Raw genomic sequence first — 23,858 nt, forward strand, 5'->3', positions numbered from 1 at the left:
TGCACTGGGGTCAACCATTAGTACAACTGGCAGCTTATTTACATATGTTTGATTGATTTGCTTCACGAGTCCCACAGGATTTTCATAGCATCACTTAGGCTGACATCAGTGTTCAAAGAGGTTGTGTAGTGTGCTGCTCTAGTTAAGAGACTGGTACCTGTTCGAGCACGTCAATATATACATATACAGCATTGACATCAGTCGAACTTCAGGCAGAAAATGTTACAACTGTAATAATGCAGGTGACTGTGAGACAAGATAAAGTAGGACAGTAAGAAAAAACAAAAAGAAAATGCTACTCAAGTTTGAAATGCTGATCAATTACTTTTCTTTATCAATCATTAACCAATTTGGGGAATGGCAACATTTCAAACAAGTTTTTGCAGGGATGAGATTTTAACTTAAATTCAATTATAAAGCAAACTTTATTTATATACTTTCCAATACAGTGTGTGTGTATATATGCAATTCCCTGTGTATTGAAGTTCAATTACATGTTAATAAATATGCAATAGTGTAACCATATGAAAATGACAAGATATAGGTAGTATTCCATAACTTAATAACTTGTGTTTTATTTTAAATTTTAGCAACATGCATATGAAATAAGGGCATACAATTTAGCAATCATTGACGGTTTTATTTTCATTTCACACAAATTGGTGCACTTCATTGCATAAATAAGTTAAGCCTGTAATCATATAAGAACATAAGAAAGTTTACAAACGAGAGGAGGCCATTCGGCCTATCTTGCTCGTTTGGTTGTTAGTAGCTTATTGATCCCAGACTCTCATCAAGCAGCTTCTTGAAGGATCCCAGGGTGTCAGCTTCAACAACATTACTGGGGAGTTGATTCCAGACCCTCATGATTCTCTGTGTAAAAAAGTGCCTCCTATTTTCTGTTCTGAATGGCCCTTTGTCTAATCTCCATTTGTGACCCCTGGTCCTTTTTATTTTTTCAGGTTGAAAAAGTCCTTTGGGTCGACATTGTCAATACCTTTTAGAATTGAATGCTTGAATTAGGTTGCCGCCTAGGCTTCTTTGTTCAACACTGAATAGATTCAATTCTTTTAGCCTGTCTGCATATGACATGCCTTTTAAACCCGGAATAATTCTGGTCGCTCTTCTTTGCACTCTTTCTAGAGCAGCAATATTCTTTTTGTAGAGAGGTGACCAGAACTAAACACAATATTCAAGATGAGGTCTTACTAATGCATTGTACATTTTTAACATTACTTCCCTTGATTTAAATTCAACACTTTTCACAATGTATCAGAACATCTTGTTGGCCTTTTTTATAGCTTCTTTTCTGAGTCAACACAAACTCCTAAGTCTTTTTCATAGAGTCCTCCTTTAATTTCAGTATCATCCATATGATATTTATAATGCACATTTTTATTTCCTGCATGCAGTACCTTACACTTTTCTCTATTAAATGTCATTTGCGATGTGTCTGCCCAGTTCTGAATCTTGTCTAGATCGTGTTGACTGACCTTTGCTGCTGCAACAGTGTTTGCCACTCCTCCTATTTTTGTGTCGTCTGCAAATTTAACAAGTTTGCTTACTATACCAGAATCTAAATCATTAATGTAGATTAGGAATAGCAGAGGACCTAATACTGATCCCCGTTGTACTCCACTGGTTACCACACTCCATTCTGAGGTTTCTCCTCTAATGAGTACTTTCTGTTTTCTACATGTTAACCACTTTCTAATCCATGTATATGTGTTTCCTTGAATCCCTATTGCGTTCAGTTTGAGAATTAATCTTTTATGCAGGACTTTGTCAAAAGCTTTCTGGAAATCCCTAAATAAACCATGTCATATGCTTTTCAATTATCCATTATCGATGTTGCATCCTCAAAAAAATTGATATATGTATTATGGTTTTATAACTTAACCGATCAAACGGTAAAGCAGCCGATTCTCCATATCCTTTTTTGATTTTGCTTCTCATGTTGCTATGACGCTTAAAAAACAGATTTGGGATGTGAAAACTCACACCTGGTGATTTCTGGACTTGAAGCTAATTTAAAAGAAAAAGAACAAAGCCACAAGTAATCTTGTGGTCATTAATATCCCGGAAGTGCCAAGCTGATGGACTTGAATTGTTTTTTGTCTGTCGGGCCACTTTGATATAGACATACTTTAATGAGCAATGTATTTTTTGATAATTAAACATGTCTGTGGATAAATAATAATCACCTCTCATAGTGGACCACCATCACAAAGCGCTTTACAAGATACGAGACTAGGGTGTGCAAACTATGCATCATCTGCAGGGTCACTTACAACAACTCTCCCGAAAGACGGAGCACAAGAAGGTTAAGTGACTTGCTCAGGGTCACACAATGAGTTAGTGGCTGAGCTGGGATTTGAATCAGGTACCTGGTGGTTACAAGCCCATTTCTTTAACCATTGGACCACACAGCCTCCTGTGATGTTGGTTAAGGTTGTGAAAGTGTAAATGCAGCAAAGCAATTATATGGCAGATCAATGGTAACCACAGCTGATTTGTGTAATGCCAGAGATACATACTAGACTGTAAAGCAAATGCAATCATGTTGGCTCACCAGTAAAGTACAGGGGTATATCTACTGCTAGTTGGGTTGTTACCCTGTCCTTCTTTTAAATGTTTTTTATATATTAAAGAGAATGTTTTCTATTTTGACATAGCAATGCTAGCACACTAGTATCCATGTCATATCAGAACCACTGTGCAATGTTTGTTCCCAATCAGTTGAGTTGCACTACTGGCAATGCCATGGTCTGCTAGTGATTCTGCTGGGATTATACACTGGGAATATAACCATATCCAAAGGTATTCTATTAATCTTTCAGTAAGGGTTATAGTGTGGAGAGCTCAGTGCATTTTGGATACTGTACTGAGTAGTATAATATAAAGGCAGCAAAAAAAGAAAAGGAAACCCCTTAATCCTCTGAGCCACACAGATCACCTGGAACAGAGGGATGCTTCTCGATATTTTAACTAGCTGGCAAAGCCACTGATTCATCTCCAGGATAACTGTTGTTGAACTGTAATGGACTAACCTGTATAAGGTATGATTGCCAATGTAATATTTAGGTGACACAAATGGGAGAATGTTGTATGACTTCTGGCTTGGAGTTTAGTAACCAATGATATTATAACTGCAGTTTTCTGTAATTTACATTGCAAATGCTGCATAATTGTTTTAGCTCAGTGCTTAGTGATAAATGGGACCATGCATTATTGTTGAAGTTGCTTGTCGAATTTGAGTTATGATGCAGGTGAAGATAGCAACAGCAGAGAAGTCTTGTTTTGTTTAATTTTCACATGGAGCTGCAAGGTAATAGCTCTATTTTTGCTTGCATTTGATAAATACAATTGCCTTTCCAGACATGGCCATTCTGACTACCAACTGCATGAGCCGTTAAAATGACACAACACCTAACACTCATAGTGCCACAGATATGCCCTTTCCCTGACTGCAAAATAAGATAAATAAAGAAATGTGCCATGCTGTGCATAGGTAGGGCTTTTGGTTCATTCCAGGGTCCCAGTGAAGTGAATAGAGCATTTAAAGGAGCCCTTGATAACAGTGCTGCCTTATTATCCTGTACGGTTTTGAATGGATTACTTTTACTGTTCATTCAGACTCCCAGTTCATCCCTGTCCTTTTTTATTCTGCTATCAAGTATTCCATCATAATATTCAGTGTATATATAAGACTGCCATTTCATTTCAGGGTTCTTGGGACTATTATTTCTTACAATTAAATGCCTTTATTATTATTATTATTATTATTATTATTATTATTATTATTATTATTATTATTATTATTAATTTATGATTCTGTGATGATAGTTGGTGATTCCTTTTGAAAGGTAGGATGTGTAAAAAGGATGCTAGGACCACCAGCAATGTACTGTAGCTGTTCTAGAGAAATTCATCTTCATGCCTGGTTTCTCATCCAAACACCCACAGGGAAGCAGGACAATCTGCTGTGAGAAGTAAAAAGACAGCAGGATTTACTGATACTGCAAAGGAAATGATGGATTTAAAAAAATACAGAACTTTGCAAAATCAGCAGGAGCTTCTACCCTGGCAAAGAGACATAATTGCATTCCCTTAGGTGTGATTTCTAATGTACACCCGCTGCTACAGTGCTGCTGTATGTTACCCAGAATGTCCTTACTTCCCCATGTTATCACAAGCAAGGTTGTGTCAAAATTTAGTTTCCATTGATGGCCAGTAGTCTTGTGCACTGGGCTCTCACACGGTCTGTCCGGAACAGTGGCTCTTCAAGGGTGGTTCTAATACTGACACAAGCAAATACGGGCATTAGATGCATATTAAATTAAATCAACCGATAAAAGAAAAAAAAAGAAAGTGCCACCTCTTAAGTTTTATTTAGCTGGCCTCTAAAACAAGGGCCAGGGAAATGGTTATTTTATATTTAAAAGTTTAGTGTGGTTAACAGTGAGCAGGTGCAAGTGATCAATAATCAGACAAACAATGATAATCCAGGTGTAATGAAGGTTTAATTGTATAATCCAATGCCTGATGGTTAACAGCAGAAAACAATAACAATGTTAATGAAGCAATACAGCAGCTTGTATTGCTTATTTATAATCCACAGTCTTGCCCTGAAATAATAACAAACCCATTTCAGTTCACTCACTCGTAACACATACACAAACTCAAACACCAGTTCACAGTGCCTGATCGAGTTCTCATGTTGAATACAGTTCTTTAGTGACAACAAAAGTGCAGTGTTGTTGATCCAGGTTTAGTGCTGGCCTTTGTCGACAGCTCTGGATCGTGTTAGCAGTCCAAATAATTTACAAATTATTATTAACGATAAAGAAATAAAACACTCATGTTTCACAGCACAGGTTCTCCTTCTGGTCATTAAACGTAACCAAACAGATCACATCACTACGTCCCCTCTTTATAACGTCACCCATGGCCACTTGGTCAACGAGTGAATCCGTTCCTCCAATCCGTGGATGCCGCGCAGTTTCCCGTCTGGGTCATTGAGTTTGTATACTGTAGCTTTGCCCCCTTTCTAGATGGCCGACTTCCACCAAACCCTGGGAATAAATTGTCATGCCATTTAGTCCAGAGTATTCTGTTCCCTTTACACAGCGTCCTCACAGGTTGGGAGGGAACTCTAACACCAAGAATCATAAGCTTTCTGTCACAGTAGCGTTTTTTCAAGTTTAGTGTGTAAATAGTGTTTTTTCTCCCCTCTTTCAGTCATTACAAATTGCAGTAGCCAATGATTACAAGCGTGGAACAAGCACAGGCAGTAATCTTTAGTGTAATTCAGTTTGTTAGGCTGCTTAGCAAAAGGGAGTCATTCTTCATGCAATACCATAGGGAAATTGCAAATCAACTGAGCTGTAAAATATCTAACACCAGATAATACTGGCAGTGACTAGTCAAAGACAGGTACTATCCCTCAGTGAATATATTTTAATGAAACTGAAACCTTGTTGTCTACATCCTTCAGTGTTGTAATGGCCCTCCAGGCCATTTTGACAAAATTAATGAGACCTGCTACCAGAGAGCACTTTCCATCCTCATTGATATGCAGATGTACTGCAGTCAACCAGAAAATCATATTTAGTTCATAACACATTAAATATTTGAGTAAACCAAGGCAGTGTGAATCAGCTTCTTTTTCACTCCAAATGTCATCCTGTACCTTTTTCTAGACACAGACATCTCATTGTTTCACTGGAGAAAAGTTTAAGTAGCTGTGCTGTCCAAACAAAGTAAGATTCAGTAGAAAGTGTTATAATAGCTGCTTCCTACTTTGATCTCCTGCCATCGGCTGAAGCATGACCGGTCCCGACTTGTTATCTCCAGTTGGGAATTAAAGGGGTTGTTAACACTATGCACAAAGGCTGTGCTTTTTTCCTGTGCAGCTGCTTTTGAAGCCTTAGTGTGACTGAAATATACTCATCTGCAGTTTTCACTGGAGCGGTGCTGAAGGTTTCTATCTAAACCCGGAGGCTAAAACAATCTGAAAACATTAGAAATGATGTGCCATCAGTACCAAAATCGACTTGCCAAAGTCATTCTTTTTACTTCCTGATGCTTGGAAGGTGTCTTAGATGAGCGTTCTGTCTGTCTTGTACTTACAAAACATGTTTGTAGAAAAGTCAATGGAGAATCAAAACAGGAGGATTTTAATTAACTACACTGTTAACAACCTCAGCTGCACTGGTAATACTGCTGAATTGCTTTGTGACGTCAACCTGTGCAGTGATCGGCACACTGGGGGCATTCTCTAGGTGAAATTTGTGACTTCTTAAATTGTTACAACAACCCCATATTCTACAATTCACACAGCGTCATGTAACGCTGGCTATATTCCGATAAACTCTTGATTTTTTTTGCAGATTTAACCTGGATATTTTACCTTAAAGCTGGTGTTGAGACTGCCTCATGTAGCATGTGGGACGTCAGTCATGTTTCACGACCCACCTTAGCAGAGCAATTCTCCAATCAGGACCTACAGCTTTACACTGTTGAGCTCAAAGGGTTAGAACAAGCAGACCCATTCTACTTCTTTTTCTTACTGAGCACTTTAAATATACTACTGTGGCATTAGCGTGGCTGGTTGTAAACACATGTATATTTCCCTTGAAGAAGCAGAGCTGCTTGGTGAAGCATTGCCTGCTGGTATCTCAACTGCTTTAGAAGAACCAAACTCCTTGGTGTTCCTTTTTTTCAATGAAAACTCTTGTTTCAAGTGCTTACAGCTGCTGCTTGTGAAAGAAAAAAGCGCTATAAAAGTGGAATGTTTTCTGCACATTTTTTTAAAGAAATAGTCAAATGAAGAAGTGTCAATACTAATCTGTGTTGCAGGTCCATGTCAACAGTACAACTGTAATTGTAATATACTGTATATCCACCATAGTGTATCTAGCAGTGGGTAGCCTTGCTGGTTAGGTGAAGAGAGACACCAATTACAACGATGCTTCAAGAAAACGAGGAACATTGATTTCCTGACAGCGCAGTGCCACAATATTGAATTCGTATTTATTTTATTATTTGTTTACAGGGTTCAGTGGCTTGAAATCTTCTCAATGTAATTTTCCATGTGCAGGCTTGATTTATGGCTGTACTTTAGCTGTGTGTTGAATACAAATGCAAACCGTCAATGCATTCCACTAGGATCAGCGCTGGAATGCAATTAGGCTGTGTGTGCACTGCTTGCATAAAATAAGGAGAAAATCAGATGAGCCCTAATAATAATATGGGGTGTTTCTGTGTGAATCTTACACTATAATATAATATGTGGTGTTTCTGTGTGAGTTGTACACTATTGTTTTTGTTTAAACCTGGTTTAGAAAATGACGTACATTCCTGTGCTTTTCCCATGGCTATACTATGCATTTACCACAGTTTATAATGGTTTGCTAGGTTTTTAATCTACTTTACCATACATCTCTGGGCTTTCCAATGCTTGCCTGTACTTTACCGTACTTTCCTGGGCTTTCCAATGCTTGCCTGTACTTTACCATACTTTCCTGGGCTTTCCTATGCTTGCCTGTACTTTACCATACATCTCTGTGCTTTCCAATGCATGCCTATGCTTTGCCATTCTTTCAGTATGCTTTAGTACATTTTGCTGTGCTTTTGCTATGAGAGAATAATAGGTGGGTGGTGCCATGAGAGCTTCCCATCACAGCTCGGCACCTCAGTTCTGACCTGAATACCCCTGCCATTCAATCTGAAACAGCCCGTTCAGTAGTGGTTATGTGGACTACTTTGAGACCGGACTGTGAGGCTATTAAATGACGTTGCTGCTCCACCTAGTACACTAAACAACCACTATTCAGTTCAGAGGATCAAGCCACACTCAACTCAGCACTAAGATACACAAAACATAAGAGGGAGAGAGAGCTGAAGGGTTTTCATCTTGGTTCATTTTAGTTCACTGCTTAGAGGTCTAAATACGTGAATATTGCAGCTGACATTTTTGTGAGCTGGGTTGCTTGTTAATTGCAGAATGTACATGCAGAATATAACTTGTGTTACTGGAATAAGAATGTAAGAGAATGAAGCTCTGAGGCTTTCTCATTAACAATAGAGTCCCTGGTGTCAGTCTCGTTCAAACCCGAAGAATTCACAAGCTGATTGCTCTTTATTATATTACTCTCTGCCTGAGCTTTTTGGGGCTGGACCAATTTAATTGACTGAATCGCTCGAGCTTAGTAAAATCTAGTGCAAGTAAGTGTTGCATAATTGCATGTAGAAGTCTACAAGCGTTAGGGGAGGGGGGGTAGTCTCAGACATTGTCAGATTGGTACACTGGAGGATATAACAAGCAGACTATAAAGTCACTGAAGCCCATGTTTCATGTCTGAAGTGATGATAATCTTAGTACATGTATTTGAAAGGTCAAATCTGTGAAAGGTGATCCAACATAATATATATAATTGGTTGAAAATGTAAATAGAAATCATTGAATTAGAAACTGTTTGTGTGTAAAACTGAAGTGCTTGGTTGAGTGTGAAATTAAAAAGTTGTGAGACACCTCCTTGCGTTCCACTTTAATATTCAATGAGGCAACTACTGTGATACCATTAGTGTGTCAAAATAGGACAATTGTACTACTGTTGTACCATTCTACCAATGGCTTTTACTATTGTAGCTGATCTTAGCCTTTTGTAATACCCTAGCATTCTGTACAGAATCGTTGTATGTGTCTCTATTGCCAGTAGAATTTCCTTTAGTAATGATATAGTGTATTCCTATAACTTATAAAGTTGCCTTAGTTGTTAGACAGTTTTTGAATGGTAAATGAATTTGTGCTGATTTTGCTTACTTACCTATTCTCCCATCTGCTTCAAGACTAAAATCCATCTCTAAGTTAAGTGCTGCACTACTGTGCTCTACAAACAAGAATACACCACCAGCAGCAGCAAAAATCAACTAGCATGCAATTTCTTCTGTCAGCTTCTGTTAACTGCCTTTGGGCTTTTAGTTCACCTAAAGTACAGTAACAGAGAGAGTGGACAATGTTTCCTTTACACAGTGTTCTAGCATGAGCCTGTGACGAGACACATGGAAGAGGAATGCAATACAATACATTTCAGAGCACTACAAATATATTTCAAATGTGTTGCAATGTATTCTATTCCTTTTCTAAAACATTTTTTTTTTTATATGACAATGCATTCATTAAATATTACCATATATTTCAGAATCTTTGTCAATACATTCCTTCAAGAATACAAAATATATCAGCATGTAAAATATATTAAGGGAATTCATCAAAATATATGGACATATATTTCAATGCATACTTAAAATAATTTAATATATTGTATAAATTGTGTAGGAATATATTGTGTTTTATGCATTTCTCCTCCATATGGGCAAACGAAACCCTGCACACCAGAGGCTGTGATTGTCGACAGCAGGCAATGCAGCTCATGCTATTAAGTGTTTGTTTACATCAGGGATTTATTTCAATAAAGCTGTCTTGAAGCACATGAAGGAAGTGTTGCTGATAAGCTGTGTGTAAGATCACAGAGTGTGTTTGACGATAGGGTATGTGTTGCTGTGATACAGTGTGCAAGAGTTCAAGAGGCTAGGCTGTTGTCAGTAATGCCAGTATTATATAAGAACATAAGAAAGTTTACAAACGAGAGGAGGTCATTTCGCCCATCTTGCTTTGTTTGGTTATTAGTAGCTTAGTGATCCCAGAATCTCATCAAGCAGCTTCTTGAAGGATCCCAGGGTGTCAGCTTCAACATCATTACTGGGGAGTTGGTTCCAGACCCTCACAATTCTCTGTGTAAAAAACGTGCCTCCTATTTTCTGTACTAAATGCCCCTTTATCTAATCTCCATTTGTGACCCCTAGTTCTTGTTTCTTTTTTCAGGTCGAAAAAGTCCCTTGGGTCGACATTGTCAATACCTTGTAAATCCCTCCTATGTTGGCTTTCCTTAGACCAGTGGCCCTATTCACAAAGCTTTCAAGCTGTACTAGCAAGAGTTTTATACAGTAATCACTAGCCTTCCTTTAATTGATTTGTTTCTTTGATTTTTTTTTAACAGTACTTTAATTTAGAAATGTTAGAAATAGTGTACCGCATTAAGAAACATGTTTCTACCAGTAATCAACTCCTGTGCAGTACAGTCAGTAGTCTGATTGCAGCTAGACCGTTGCTGGTGCTAATGGGTCATCAATGTTGGTATTCTAATGCTATTGCAATGATATTCTGTATGGGTAACTAACAGTGATTTAACTGGGGTGGTTGTCAGGTTAGAAAGGAAAACACACTGAAAAGCAGCACAGTCAAAGCCAAAGCCAGCTTCATATCTTAATATACATGTTATTCTAGTGCCACTGGCACAGGATGTATTGCAATGTGAGTCCTTACCCTGACTGGCACACTTGGGAAAGAAATTCCTTGAGGTGAGTCAAACTGTCCTCGGTTTAGCCATCCCCTTCTTTTTCCTTGGCTCACAATTATTGTACAGCAGAACCTCAGAGTTACAAACTACTTGGGAATGGAGATTGTTCATAAGTCTGAAAAGGCTGTAACTGAAAATTAGTTTTCAACGGTTTTAACAAATGTGTACACCTGCTATCTACACCCCCAATCTGACGAATAATACAAGGATACAGCACAGTAATGCAATACTCATATTGTTAAGATTCTAAAGTATTTAAAACGGCGCTATAAATGGATAAAAGGCAAAATGTAAGTTACCATTGAAATCGTAACTGCAGCAAAAACACAGGAAAACCCCGGGTTAACATAGTGCTTGTTTTTAAACAAAATGCATTCATGCAGCTTGCTCAGTCATTTACCCTTCTTTGGTTTGAAAAAAGAAAAAAAAAACTTGGGCATTGTTTGAAACTAAAATGTTCCCAGTAAAATTGCCCAGACTTGCTTTGAAATCTGCCTCACCTTTGACCGGATACATTTGTTGGTACATAATAGCAGTACCTATCTGGTTGCATTGCGCACATGGTTGAGTGATTGCATGCTTTTACTCCGGCTGAAAGTGGGGTGTTTGGTAGAGCAGTCAGTTCGTGAATTTGGTGTTTGTAACTCTGGGGTTCTACTGTACATACAACTTAATTAAAATGTAACTTAAGTAAAAGTAAATCAAGCATGGGCTATATAAAACGAGTTGCTCCTACAGACAGTATTGTAGTTGGAATTGAGGGGAAGGTGATAATGTGCTTTATGCAAAGTAATATGCAGTTTACCCCAGTGCCAATGTGTGAGAGCTGGTATTATACCATCTGGTTTTCTGTTTTCATTTATTGACTTGCTTAAGGTTATTGATGGCGATCTTCACATAAGTACAAGTCAAACCCCCTCAAATAAAGAAGTAAATAACAGATTAATTGAAGTTATTCAATATCAAATGTGTATGCTCTTCACAAATGCATTCTTATAGAACAAATACATGTTAAACATATATGTTGTAATATATGCATTGAGAAAATGTTAATATTAAAAATGTAAGAAGTACAATTCATGTCCTCTTCATGAAAACCTTCACATACAACTGAAAACATGCCTGTGCTGGTGGTGTCTGTGCAAGGCTCCACATAGGGCAACTGGATGATTAATCTCATCAATTAATGCTTATTGGTACACACCCCTAGTGGTCATTTTTATACTGGCCTGATTATAGAAATTCCACTTTGCTCAGGCTTGCTCAAAGACACAAATCAGTGCTTGCCACATGAGACACTGTATGTAACGAGGAGATGGTCCAAGTTTACCCCCACTCGCATTATTCTCTCAGGAACACGGAGGTCTTTAAAATGCAGGAAACAGTCGCATGGCAATGTTCACAAATTACAAATGTCTAACAGGTTGTACATACAATGACTGAAATTCATAAGACAAGCTCATGACTGACCACCTATATCATATCCCCAGCTCCAATTATTCCTACCAGGATTAATTATTCCATAAATTCTATTTAACATTCATCCTATTTACAATAAACATTCATATATTCTACTTTAAACATGTTTATTCTCCTTTATACATATTTGTTTAACCTGTATGAATGCCGTCATCGTTTACAAACACAACCATTGTTTACTCGTTATTATCATTGTCATTATTATTCTCTAGTCCCTAATTATTACCAGTAGACTTAACATTACCCCTTCTCTTGGAAGATTACTGAACATATGGCTAAACAAAACCCTTGTCTCACATGTATAGCTATTGCAACTTCATTAGGGGAAGCATCCTAATCTAAATACAGCAATACACTGTCATAGGTCAAATACAATTGCTCAACAGCATGCACGATACATAAACCATGGCTCTATCGCCAGTAGAATAACAAACACAATCATAAACACAATAACATGCATTTAAATATTACAGTGATATTAAATATTACCCTTACACGGTAATACAATCATGATTAAAAACACACATAATCAGATTTTGAACATCTAAAGAAATGATATTATGTAAAATGAGAAGGTAGAAACTATTCCTTTAAACTAATAAACAGTCACTAAATGGACTGCATTAGTGAAGTCCCTAGAATAACAGAAACCAATGAATCATCCACTAGGGAAAAACTGCTGCAGATATGAAAAAAGGATAGAATTCTTAGTAATTATTAGAAAACGAGTGCGAACAGCAAATCAGCTTCCAGATCTAGCGGGCTTCTATTTTGCATCATCAGATTTGTAATTACTCAGTAGAGAGTCTAGTAGTTTGTGTGTAGTCAGCACAGTTGGAACAGGATATCGTAATTTGTAGGGTTCTGTATGGATTTGTATTTGTGAGAGCTGGAATTGCGCCTTGTATTTTGCAGTGTTGCTTCCAAGGTTGGCAGTATTGTCCTGACAACCTGCACACTGCTGTTGAGTAATTAAAGTGGATTGCTCAGATATCTGCAGCACATGTAGTGGAATTGCATGTTTAATTTAAAGTGCTTTTTTATTGTCTGCTTTTTACACTGCTCTATTTGACTACCTTGTATATATTTAGTGTACATACAGTTACTGAGTTGCTTTTTTCAGCATTTATTTTACAGGGGCTTTCAAAATACTTTAAGAAGTCACTCACATGATGCAACAGGTGCTGCCAATTTCAGTTTGTGATCAGCTGAGCTGAAGGCGCACAGTGATCGAGTGGGGCGGACTTCAGTTCGTGACCAGCTGAGCTGGTGGGGCGGAGATACCGGCACCCAGAATCAGCAGTAGGAAAGCGGCCAGTATGACTGATACCTGCTTCCTTAGCTTGAAAGAATTGAAAATCGCGACGTTTTTAAAAGTAGCAAAGAAAATGACACTGTGTGCAATATTTACACTTGAATGCTGCCTGTGACGTCAATATCAGCTATCTTTATCACTGTAGTTGTTTGTTTGTTTGTTTTATTTATTTACTTATTTTATTTAGTACTATTTAAAAACTTATTTTATGGACAGAGACATGAAATTTGTTAAATTTAAAATGAAGAGGCGCTGTTAGATAAATTGAAGGCATTCATTAGAAGCCAAAAACAGACACAGTATCAGCTGGAATTGCCTTTTCAAAAAAGATCCTTATTAGTCTAGAAGACACTTAGGTTACGTACACACACACTACAGCGCTCATTGCGTTGTTTGTTGTACACACACAAATTCATTACTGAAGTGAGTGCACTCCCTGCTTAAACAAACCACTGAACTCGGGCCATCATTACATGCCGATCACAAGGTTTTGTGTGACAAAATTGGAGGCTGTGTTTTTGTTTGTGCTTTTGGAAGTGCTGTAGGTAATCGATTGAGAGCTCCTCAAGCACAGCTATGCTGTTTTCTACAAAACCAGCAGAGACGCCATTTTGCTTTTTCTGCACTGGCAACGATCTGCAGGACCATGGTGGTAGATCGAAACATTTGGGCGATACTCCGACCAGAGTGGTTTCCAAATGACTGGATAAAAATGTGCGCATGTCTAAGGAGTCCTATATGCGTCTTTGTCATTTACTGAGACCTTTCTTGGAGTGCCGAAACACACAGAGGAGACGTCCGGTCACACCTGTGGCGTTTGTGAATACGAATAGTCCCATATTGTTTTATTTAAGTTGCAAAACCAAAAATACATTTTTTTTTTCTTTCAACAACATTAAGCAACTGTACTCTGATTGATTAAATAAAAAAATTAAAAATTATATGTATGCATTATTTACCATTGTTATGACTTTGCTATTCATCAATATTACAAAATCAACTTGGCTCATCAACCACCTATATATATTTTTAACCATGTTTATCACACACAAATGTCTGATAAACAATGACATCATTAGTTGTGCAGAAATCCACTGATCACCAACTGAGGTTGTGTTAGTGCGGTTGTAACACATGCGCACACACACACAGAGTTAGTGCGCATTAACTAACTAGGGTTGACACCCGTTCTGGTTTTGCCTGGATTGTAAGACTTCCCGGGACATTAAATGTCATCAAAGTATATGTTTTTTTTTTTTTTTTTTTTTTTGTACGAAATGACTACTGTCCCGTTTTTTTTGTAAATCAGAGGTGGAAACACTATAACCAAACTGAATTAACAACCACACTCGATACTTGCTCTGAAAGGGACTAACTAGTGTGGTTGCTGAACTGTGTGTGTACACAAACCGTATTAAGAGCAAAAGGTGAACTCACAACCGCATTTGGCCTGTGTGTGTGCTAGCTTTAGTTGATTAGGACTGAGTTCTGTATGACACAAACAGATAATGTAGTAGGACTACATCTCAGTGCACTGCAGTTTTTTTATTTCTTAAAATAACTTGGATTATGTTACTTTATTGTTTGGTTCAAGTTTAGTAAAATTAACGTCCTGGAAGAAACGCTCTGAAAATACTCATGCAGTACTTGGGCCAGACACACGACATTAACATTTTGTAAATCACAAAATGAAGATTGTACTTTGGGAACTACCATTCAAAATAAAATATATTGTTTTATATTGATAAATAATTCTAGTTATAACTCCATTAATTGTGATACTAAGATCCAGTTTGACACCATGTCTGATGCATTTATAAGGAATGAGAACATGTACATTGTGATCTGTAATCCTTTGCTGCACTTCGTCCAATATACTGGACAAGTTCTCCAGACAATGTTTTTTTTTTACAGCCTTTAAAGTGTTAACAGTAAGACGGGCTTGAATACTTTGATTTTTGATTAGGTTTACTGTTTTAGTTTTGAAGTATTCAACATAGGGTTAACCCAGATTATCTTCAGGGTCCTATACAACTATGGTCAAAAGTTTTGCATCACCTAGAATTTTAAGATTGAGAAAAAGCTATATGAACATAATCTAGATCTTTTATTTAGCATCATGTAATAAAAAGAAACTACAAAATAACATTGCAAAAGTATATTTCATGTTAGATTTCTAAATGTCAGATTTTTCAGTGTTTTTTTTTGTTAAGTATATGGAAAACTACAAAGAGCAAATCAATTAAATATGTTAATATTATATTATTCTGCAGGTTTCGTTCGACTTTATGAAGCAAAATTAGTTAATTCTGTAGGATTCAAAATGTTTGGACATGACGACAGTTTAAAATTTAAAATGAACAGTCCAGGCTTCCATCATTTTAAATGTATCTTTACACCACTTAAGCAATGTTATATATGCTCTTTACACAGCATAATATCATTAGATGTGCTAAACTGAATGGCTGTGTACAGAAAATAAACGTTTAGGGAATCCATTTCTGCATGCCCACATGGCTTGGTGAATCAGGCCCATTGTTTTTCATGCTGGCAGTTAGCCTTTCTAATTGATGAAACACAGCACCCCCAGTTCAGCCGGCTGTGTGGGGAGAACTCAGAACTCAGCCTGCTGCAGCTGCCAAGAAACTGTACAGGCTGTTCCCGTGTTACAGAAGCACACTTCATAGATAGATAGATCACTTTGTTTACAGTTTAACAGGGACTTTGCAATTAAAGTCAGTGCATTGGTCAGCAAATTAAAGGATGCTTTATATTTGTGTTTAGTGCCCTATTATGTGTGTCCTGTATCAGTCTCATTATGTGCCATAGAGTCTGCCTCTGGGCTGCTTCTGAAAAGACTCCTAACTCCTTATGACAAAGATACTGGCTGACCTGCTGTAATGTTTTGATTCAGTTTGCTTGGTGAAACTCTGCTGCTGGATAGTTTTTTGGATGTGATTTTCTTCTCGCATGCTGTCCATCAATCTGTGGATTTTTTTTTTTGTTTTGTTTGTTTGTATTCTTTGGAACATGAGCAGGATAAAGAAAGTAGGTCAAACAAATTTTCAATCAGCACCAACCAGAGCTGAACACAAACCATCAACTGAAAGTGAGAATCACTCTAGAGTGCATTGGCCCCTATAGATTTAGATTAGATAGATAGAGATGTAGACATGGATCTTTTTTTTTTATGCTTAGATGGAAACAGCTAACAGATTAATATTACAGTGCCATAAAGTGTGAATGCATTCCATTTCTCCCAGGCGTTCATGCTCAAGGATGACAAATGTTGAATTCTGTATTCTTCCTTGATGACATGCCAAATAAAATCAGAGAAAGTAAGTCAGCAACACAATGCATGGTTGGGGAAACACTGTCTTGATGGCTTGCTGACTGAAGTTCCAATCTTCTTGAAGTAATAGGCGAGGTTTAAAACCCAAAGTGGCAATTTTGATGTGGCTAGCTGATTTTTACATATAGCATCCCACTCTCACAGTCGAAGAAAACGGTTTGAGGCGTTCTTGCTTTGATTTCCATGATTGATACTAGAGCAGTTTTATAACCAAAGTGGTTTTTCCTCTTGTATGTTTACAGGGCAGGTGACGTTTAGCTTTCTATGTAATGAGTTACCTCAGTTTGGCTTTAGGTGGTGAAGCTGGGATTTTTTTTTAAAGGAGTGCTAAGCAAGGCAATCAGCGCTCCTCTTTGTATCTAGCAGCATGCATTTTGATAAACAACAGGATAGATTCAATCTGTTTCTGTGCAGTAGGTCAGATTAACTCTAGTGGTTCGAACTGCAATCAGACTACAGGCTTGAATCTGAAGATTATTTTCTTTAAATCGTCATCTTTGTTCTGAATAAAAAAAATAAAAAAAACGCCAATTACAATTTTAAGACTACTTGGTGTACAAGTTAATCTAATTTGGTAACTTTATTTGGTGAATTTAATGGTAAGAAAGTGTGGATGCAGCACATGGGGTGTTCCCATGCAGTAGTATAAACTATTTGTTGTATTTTAGATGTCTTATGTCATCATGTATTATTCAGTAACGTCTAATACAGTTGCCATGTTTTATATTTGAGGTCACAATATCTTGACAGTTTTGAATGAGAAAAGATAGGACCCCCGTTAGCATGCCTGCAATGAATTGAGCTTAAAGCTTGTGTAGAGTCAACTGCAGCATTGGGGTATCACACCTCAGAAGCACTCAGTATGTGTGGAAACATCAGAAACAGGTACAGGAAAGGTTACAACCCAATTCAATTGGCTTTGAAGCAATTTACTCTGTGAGGAAACTGAATCCAATGTGAAACCTCAGAGGAGAACTGTGAACCAAGAGAAAAACAAACACCTGCCAAACCATCCACCTGCCACCATGCCTTAGTTAATGCCTTTCATGCACAGCCTTAATATGCCTCATTATATGCTGAAGTGTACCTTCAGGTTTGTTGTTAGAAAATAGAACAAAAAGCAATTTGCTTAGTGTACATGTGTTCCTGTTCCTTTTGAAGTACAATAATTAAGATATACACAACCCATTAATAATAAAAAAAAGTCTCTGGATGATGGATTCACCTGTTTTGTATGACAGCTGTACAAAATAAAAACCAGCCAGCCTTTTGGAAGTTCACGTGATAAAGGAACCAGTCGGGAAAGCTTGTTTCTTAAAGGGACTATAGTTTTTATGATTTTGTATATCATTGAAATGAATTGCTTTTTATATGTAAGCTCAGAATTGAGAGCCCACAAGCTAAAACCATTCTGCTTTTTGGCTTAGTGTCCAGTCAGGATAGGAACTCATATTGGAAAGAGGCTTTTGATTGTTCTAGGATTTTGATTATAATTCAGTGGGCAGTGTAAGCCAGAACTACTCACTTATGGCTCCTTCAAGCCATTCCAGTCTAGGACTTTGATTGAAAAATTAAGGACATGGCTGGAACAAACTGTCCAGAGTCTAACCAGGTGTTTCATTGCTAAATGGAATCTAAGAGTTGTTTGGAACAACTTCATGAACTGAAAGCACCACAGGTGTGTACTACAGAGGTCAGATTCCATTTTTATTTCTACTTTGTGATAATCCTTTTTTTGTACAGAAAAGCCAACATTTCTTATCTTTAGCTACATACATTTAAGCCACAGGCACAAGAGTGGTGATTTATATACAATGAATGGACAAAAAAATTAGAATGCATATGCCCCAGTGTATTGTTCAGTGTTGGAGGTTTCAGTGCTTTGGGTCATTTCTGCATATCTTCAAGTCTTAGTTGGCTTGTATTTGAAACCTGGTTGACCGAGATTGGGTCTTGCATTAATTTTGTCATTAAACATTTGGTAGATTACAGGCATGCATAAATATGTAATAACATCATATTAACTGGGTAACTACAATGTTGCCTATTCTTACGTAGTAAGAACCATGGGTTGTGGTGTTACCATGAAATTACAGCAGGTAACTAAATGTTGTTCACAAGACCATTTCCATATAATTGCACAGTAGTTACCAAGTAAGAGAGGGAACTATTAATTACCTGGTTATTACAATGCAATTACATGGCTATCCATGCCCAGTAATCAAATGTCCTACGAGCTGTCTTATAAGAGGTGGTGAAGTCTAGTGGTTAAAGAAATGGGCTTGTAACCAGGAGGTACCCAGTTCAAATCCCTGCTCAGCCACTGACTCATTACGTGATCTCTTTGCAAGTCACTTAACCTCCTTGTGCTCCGTCTTTCGGGTGAGAGGTTCTTGTAAGTAATTGCAGCTGATGCATGGTTCACACACTCTAGCCCCATCCTTGTAAAGAGCTTTGTGATGGTGATCCACTATGAAAGGCACTATATAAAAATAAAGATTATTATTATTATTATTATTATTATTATTATTATTATTATTATTATTATTAAATGTATGAATGAATGCGCTGGCTTTTTGCACAGAACGCACAGAATGTTTTTTTTTCATATCCTGGTCTATCCGTTCTCCTACTGAAATTTAATTTTTTATTCAATACAGTATCTTGCCACCAGAAATGTTCCCTCGGAATTGTAGACCAATCTCTCCCTGTACCACCAATTGTGTAATTGTGACCCTGTCAAGGGCTGGTTTGTAACCATCCATCACTGTGGTTTCATACTTCTGGCCATTACCATGTGGCTCTTGAAAGCACAGCTTATCTTAAATCTATCTTCATTAAAGTGTCACTTTTATTGTGCAGCATCATCGGAAGTGAAACCTGATGGGAGTTCCTCTTCTTATTGCTTTTGGTTTTCCTTCTCTCCCTACAGAGAGTTTGCCCGTTGGAAGGTGAGGAACACTGCCATTGAAAGGAGGGATTTACTCCGCAATCCTGCCCCTTTAATGCCAGAGTTCCAAAAGAGCATTCGGCTGCTGGGAAGGAGGCCCTCCACGCAGCAGTTCATCGACACCATCATCAAGAAGTACGGGACCCATATACTGATATCGGCCACGCTTGGAGGTAACTATCTAAGTGCACTGAGCTCACTCCCACTTCAGAAACTGAACGGTACGATACAGTTCTCCAGCGTTATACTGTCCCACCAAGCACAGGCTATACATATTCTAGATCGGCCACAATACTGTGTGCAATCCATTACTAAAGACCGCCTTGATCTAAAAATGTGTCCTCTACCTTAAAAAACAACGGAGAATGTGGGGAACTCATACAATAGGATATTAAACCTAGAAATAAAATATTATGAAAATGTAGTGCTCTTCTAAACATTGTAAAAACCCTGTTAGAAAACCACAATAAATGCATTTATAGACCTGTGAAAACCACAATAAATGCATTGTATAGACCTGTAAAAACCACAATAAATGCATTGTATAGACTTGTGAAAAGAACAATAAATGCATTGTATAGACCTGTGAAAAGCAGGGTAAATTGCAGAAAACACTAAACATAACAATAATAATCTTTATTTTTATATAGCACCTTTCATAGTGGACCAACATCAAAAAGCGCTTTACAAGATACGAGACTAGGGTGTTTGAACTATGCATCAGCTGCAGAGTCACTTACAACAATGTCTCACCCCAAGACAGAGCACAAGGAGGTTAAGTGACTTGCTCAGGGTCACACAATAAGTCAGTGGCTCAGCTAGGATTTGAATCGGGAACCTGCTAGTTACAAGACTATTTCTTTAACCACTGGACCACACAGCCTCCTATAAATATGTAAAACATCACAAATGGTGAAGAAAAACATAAAGGAAAACACAAAAGCTTTCTGAAAGTGCCATCTTCCTCTTGTTAAATGCATACTTACAATTAGTAGACACAATATTGTATAATATAACCCTTAAACCAGCCAAGGTTGATATCATTGGGTACCAGAGGGTACTTTTCAGATAATGCTGTCAAGGAATCGTCAACCATGTTGGGGGGGAACAAACAGTGGCAGCTGGCTCCGAATGAGAGGATTATTTAATAAGCTGCAACATATACTGCCTGCAAGATGTTTAAACTTAATACGCTCATGTATGCTTATATATATATATATATATATATATATATATATATATATATATATATATATATATATATATATATATATATATATATATAGGTATATATTTAAAACAGAAACCTCAGCATGTGCAGATTTCTGAATTTGGTTTGAAGACATTATTTGAAAGTTCACACAGAAGTACGCTGACGTTAAAAGAAAAGCATGTATTATTACCTGACAACAGAGTGCAACTTGGTCCACTAACTACGGGATAATAGCCACCTGAAACCCACACAGAAAAGCAGTGATTCAGAGCCCGTCCATTTAAAGTAAAAAAAGAAAAATGGTTCTTCACCTTATTCTGTCCAGTCTGTGCCCCTAAGGATGATACGTTAGAGGAAACTATTTTACAATGCTGTGACCCATGCTCTGCACTCTGAAGTATGTTGATACCGTGGATCGATCAATCATTTTGGCTGTACACACGATATGCTGTTCTTATGGCTGTGTTTCTGTTGGTTTTGGATTCAGGGCAATGAACATGTGTAACTGTCCATGGAGTCCAGGGGATGAGATATATGGAATTAAGCCAGGATTTTAATGTGCTGTCATAGGCGAGTGTTTGTGTCAGGGGAAGATGAATGGTATGTATTGAAGTACCAGTGTTACATTTACCTATAAAGTGACTTGGTTTTATTAAACCTGGATCAGATTCATTGTTGTGTCAACCCTTTCTATACCACTATGTATTAAAGGGGTAATTAAAAATGAAATAACTATACATCTTGCTTGTCGTGCAGGTTTCACATGTCCAGTTTTGAGAGAAAAGCATGTTCTATTAAACCATGAATTTTCATTTCTAAAAAGGAATCACTCTCTTTGTTCTCTTAACAAAGAATTTGCAATGCAGTAGAATTTGAGATCAAGGGGTCCAGCCCCATCTGTTCCACAGATTACATTGTCATGTGGTTTGTTCACTCAACACGTAGGATTCTCCTCCAAGCAGCTCAAAGCCAGGTGAAGAAAAATGACAATATCTCAGAACCCAGAGCCACTTACAATGATAGCAAACATCGTACAACAGTAAGAAAGTATTCAATTACATCTGAAGCTATATATAAAATACAGGTTATATAAATGTGGATGTGTCTGATGGAAAGAGAGCATTCCTTGGTTTGTTTAAATGAATATTCACCATTGTAGATTAAGCCTTAAGTGTGAATCTACAATTATTGCTGGTTCCAAGCAAGCCAGCTGGCATCATTGCACCTTCCATGGAAGTCTTTTTATTGATATCGTTCTGTCTGTCTGTGTGTTACAGTACATCAATGTAGATTGCCTAGTAATTTAATACAAGGTGACAGTAATTAATCGTCATAAATATTCATGTGATTTGGTATAATCAATGGCTCTTGAAGTAATGAACCAGTATACCTGTAAAATATGTTGCACACCATTGATTGATAGATGTATAATTGAAGAAAAGAAAAAAAATTAAACCCAGCAGATTAGTCAGATGGTACAGTAAAGTGGCCGCATGATCTCACCTACTTTGAACACTCCTCACAGCCTTGCCCAATGAGGCTTGGAGTCTTGGGAATGACTTTAGCTTGGGGCAAGAGTGCAGAGTGCACTAAGTAAGTACTGTAAAGAAGCTTGGTTGAGTGATTTAACCCGATTGTTGCATTGTATCCAGCAGGCAGGATTATAGTGGTTCAAATGATCATTTGTTAAAGATATAAATGAGAAATACAGCCTGGTTGAAAAGGGCAAGGAAAGGAATGTAAAGAACTAACATAGTTAAGCAGAAGGCTCTTATTTACTTAAGAGTGTCCATGTACTGTGTCAATAATATATTATGGAAGACCTGCAAACTTGTGTGAGCACAGCTACAGATAAGCTGCGTACTGTGTGTTTAATTTACGCATTATGTTTAAATTTAATGTAAAGATACACATTGCGATTTTGCTGCACAGCTTGAGCTGGCATGTTACCAGGTTTCTTGTACTTGGTTCCCAGCGTCTCAGCTGTCAATTGTGAATATACTGCATGTAGTAGCTAGAGAATGGATCATAGAAATACTGGGACAGCTACAGGTAATTGTAGCCTGCATTCAATAATCAGGTTTTCAATAATAGAAAATAATAATAAATCCATTCACTTACAATGCGTGTTTCTGGCTGGTGAATAAGCGACTGGATTCTTGTTCTTCTGCTCTTCTTAAGGCTGCCACACACCAGACGCAATGCGATTTCATAATTGGGCGACACAAACTTTTGCAGCAACAGGACCATACACACCAGAAGCAACCCAGATGTGATGCAACAGGTTTGAAAACTGCTGTACAGTTGTACAACAAAAATTGCTACTGACAAAAATATGATCAAGGATGGTAAATATTCATCAACATGATGTGGAAATTATGAGTGTCTTCTCTAACGGTATTTCAACACATATGGCAATAAATCGTACACATCTGGAATACCCACTTCCTTCGAAATTGATTCTGATGGACTCTGGAATCTTTGTAATTGTGATGACCTTTGTCGTAAAGCTCTGGGTATTTGTATACAGCAAGTAAGATTTTTTTTTTTTCCATCATTTTTGAAATTGCTTCACTGACCTGTGGACTGCGTGTATTGAAGCTGTTATCTGATTGCTCAATGCCCCAGCTGACACCTGACAAATCACAGAAAACAGGATTCAATCCTATTTATTTTGCGTCGCTCCAGTGCTGTCCTGGTGCTGCTCCCGCGTCACCTGTCGCGATGCCAGTGGTGTGAAAGATAGTTATCAAAAGTATAGATACTATTCATTTTGTCGCATCGCTGCACAGTCCCGCTTGCTGTATCACATCAGGTGGGTAGCAGCCTTATTCCCACTCAACCTAACCTACCAGTGTACCTCTGTCACCTGAATTCAGTCTATACAATAAATACAATATTCTGTATTTGGAGAGTGTTGGGATGATTTATATTTCTATAGCAAGGCAATCAATAAGGAATGCAATATTATTGTTTCTTTATAAATATATACTATGTGCATGCTTGTCTTTGCACTATGTACTGTTTCTGTTTATTTCCTTCACAGTTTGGTGAATGAAGCAAATGATAATAATTGTTGTTTTTGTTGTAAGACCAAGTTTTTGTACAGTAGTTCAATGTAACAT

The 23,858-nt window shown here is 37.5% G+C and overlaps 1 protein-coding gene across 1 annotated transcript in view; it reads left to right on the top strand.

Annotated features, from left to right (window-relative positions):
• The window catches only part of LOC121303499 (BMP/retinoic acid-inducible neural-specific protein 1-like), a 107,663-nt gene that overhangs the window by 33,370 nt on the left and 50,435 nt on the right, over positions 1–23,858 (top strand). Inside the window, 1 exon segment of the mRNA XM_041234218.1 lies at positions 19,503–19,693. Within this exon segment, the coding sequence (XP_041090152.1) occupies positions 19,503–19,693 (191 nt within the window).

The sequence above is a fragment of the Polyodon spathula genome, chromosome 33 (genome assembly GCF_017654505.1).
Source record: "Polyodon spathula isolate WHYD16114869_AA chromosome 33, ASM1765450v1, whole genome shotgun sequence".
Classification (NCBI taxonomy): Eukaryota; Metazoa; Chordata; class Actinopteri; order Acipenseriformes; family Polyodontidae; genus Polyodon; species Polyodon spathula.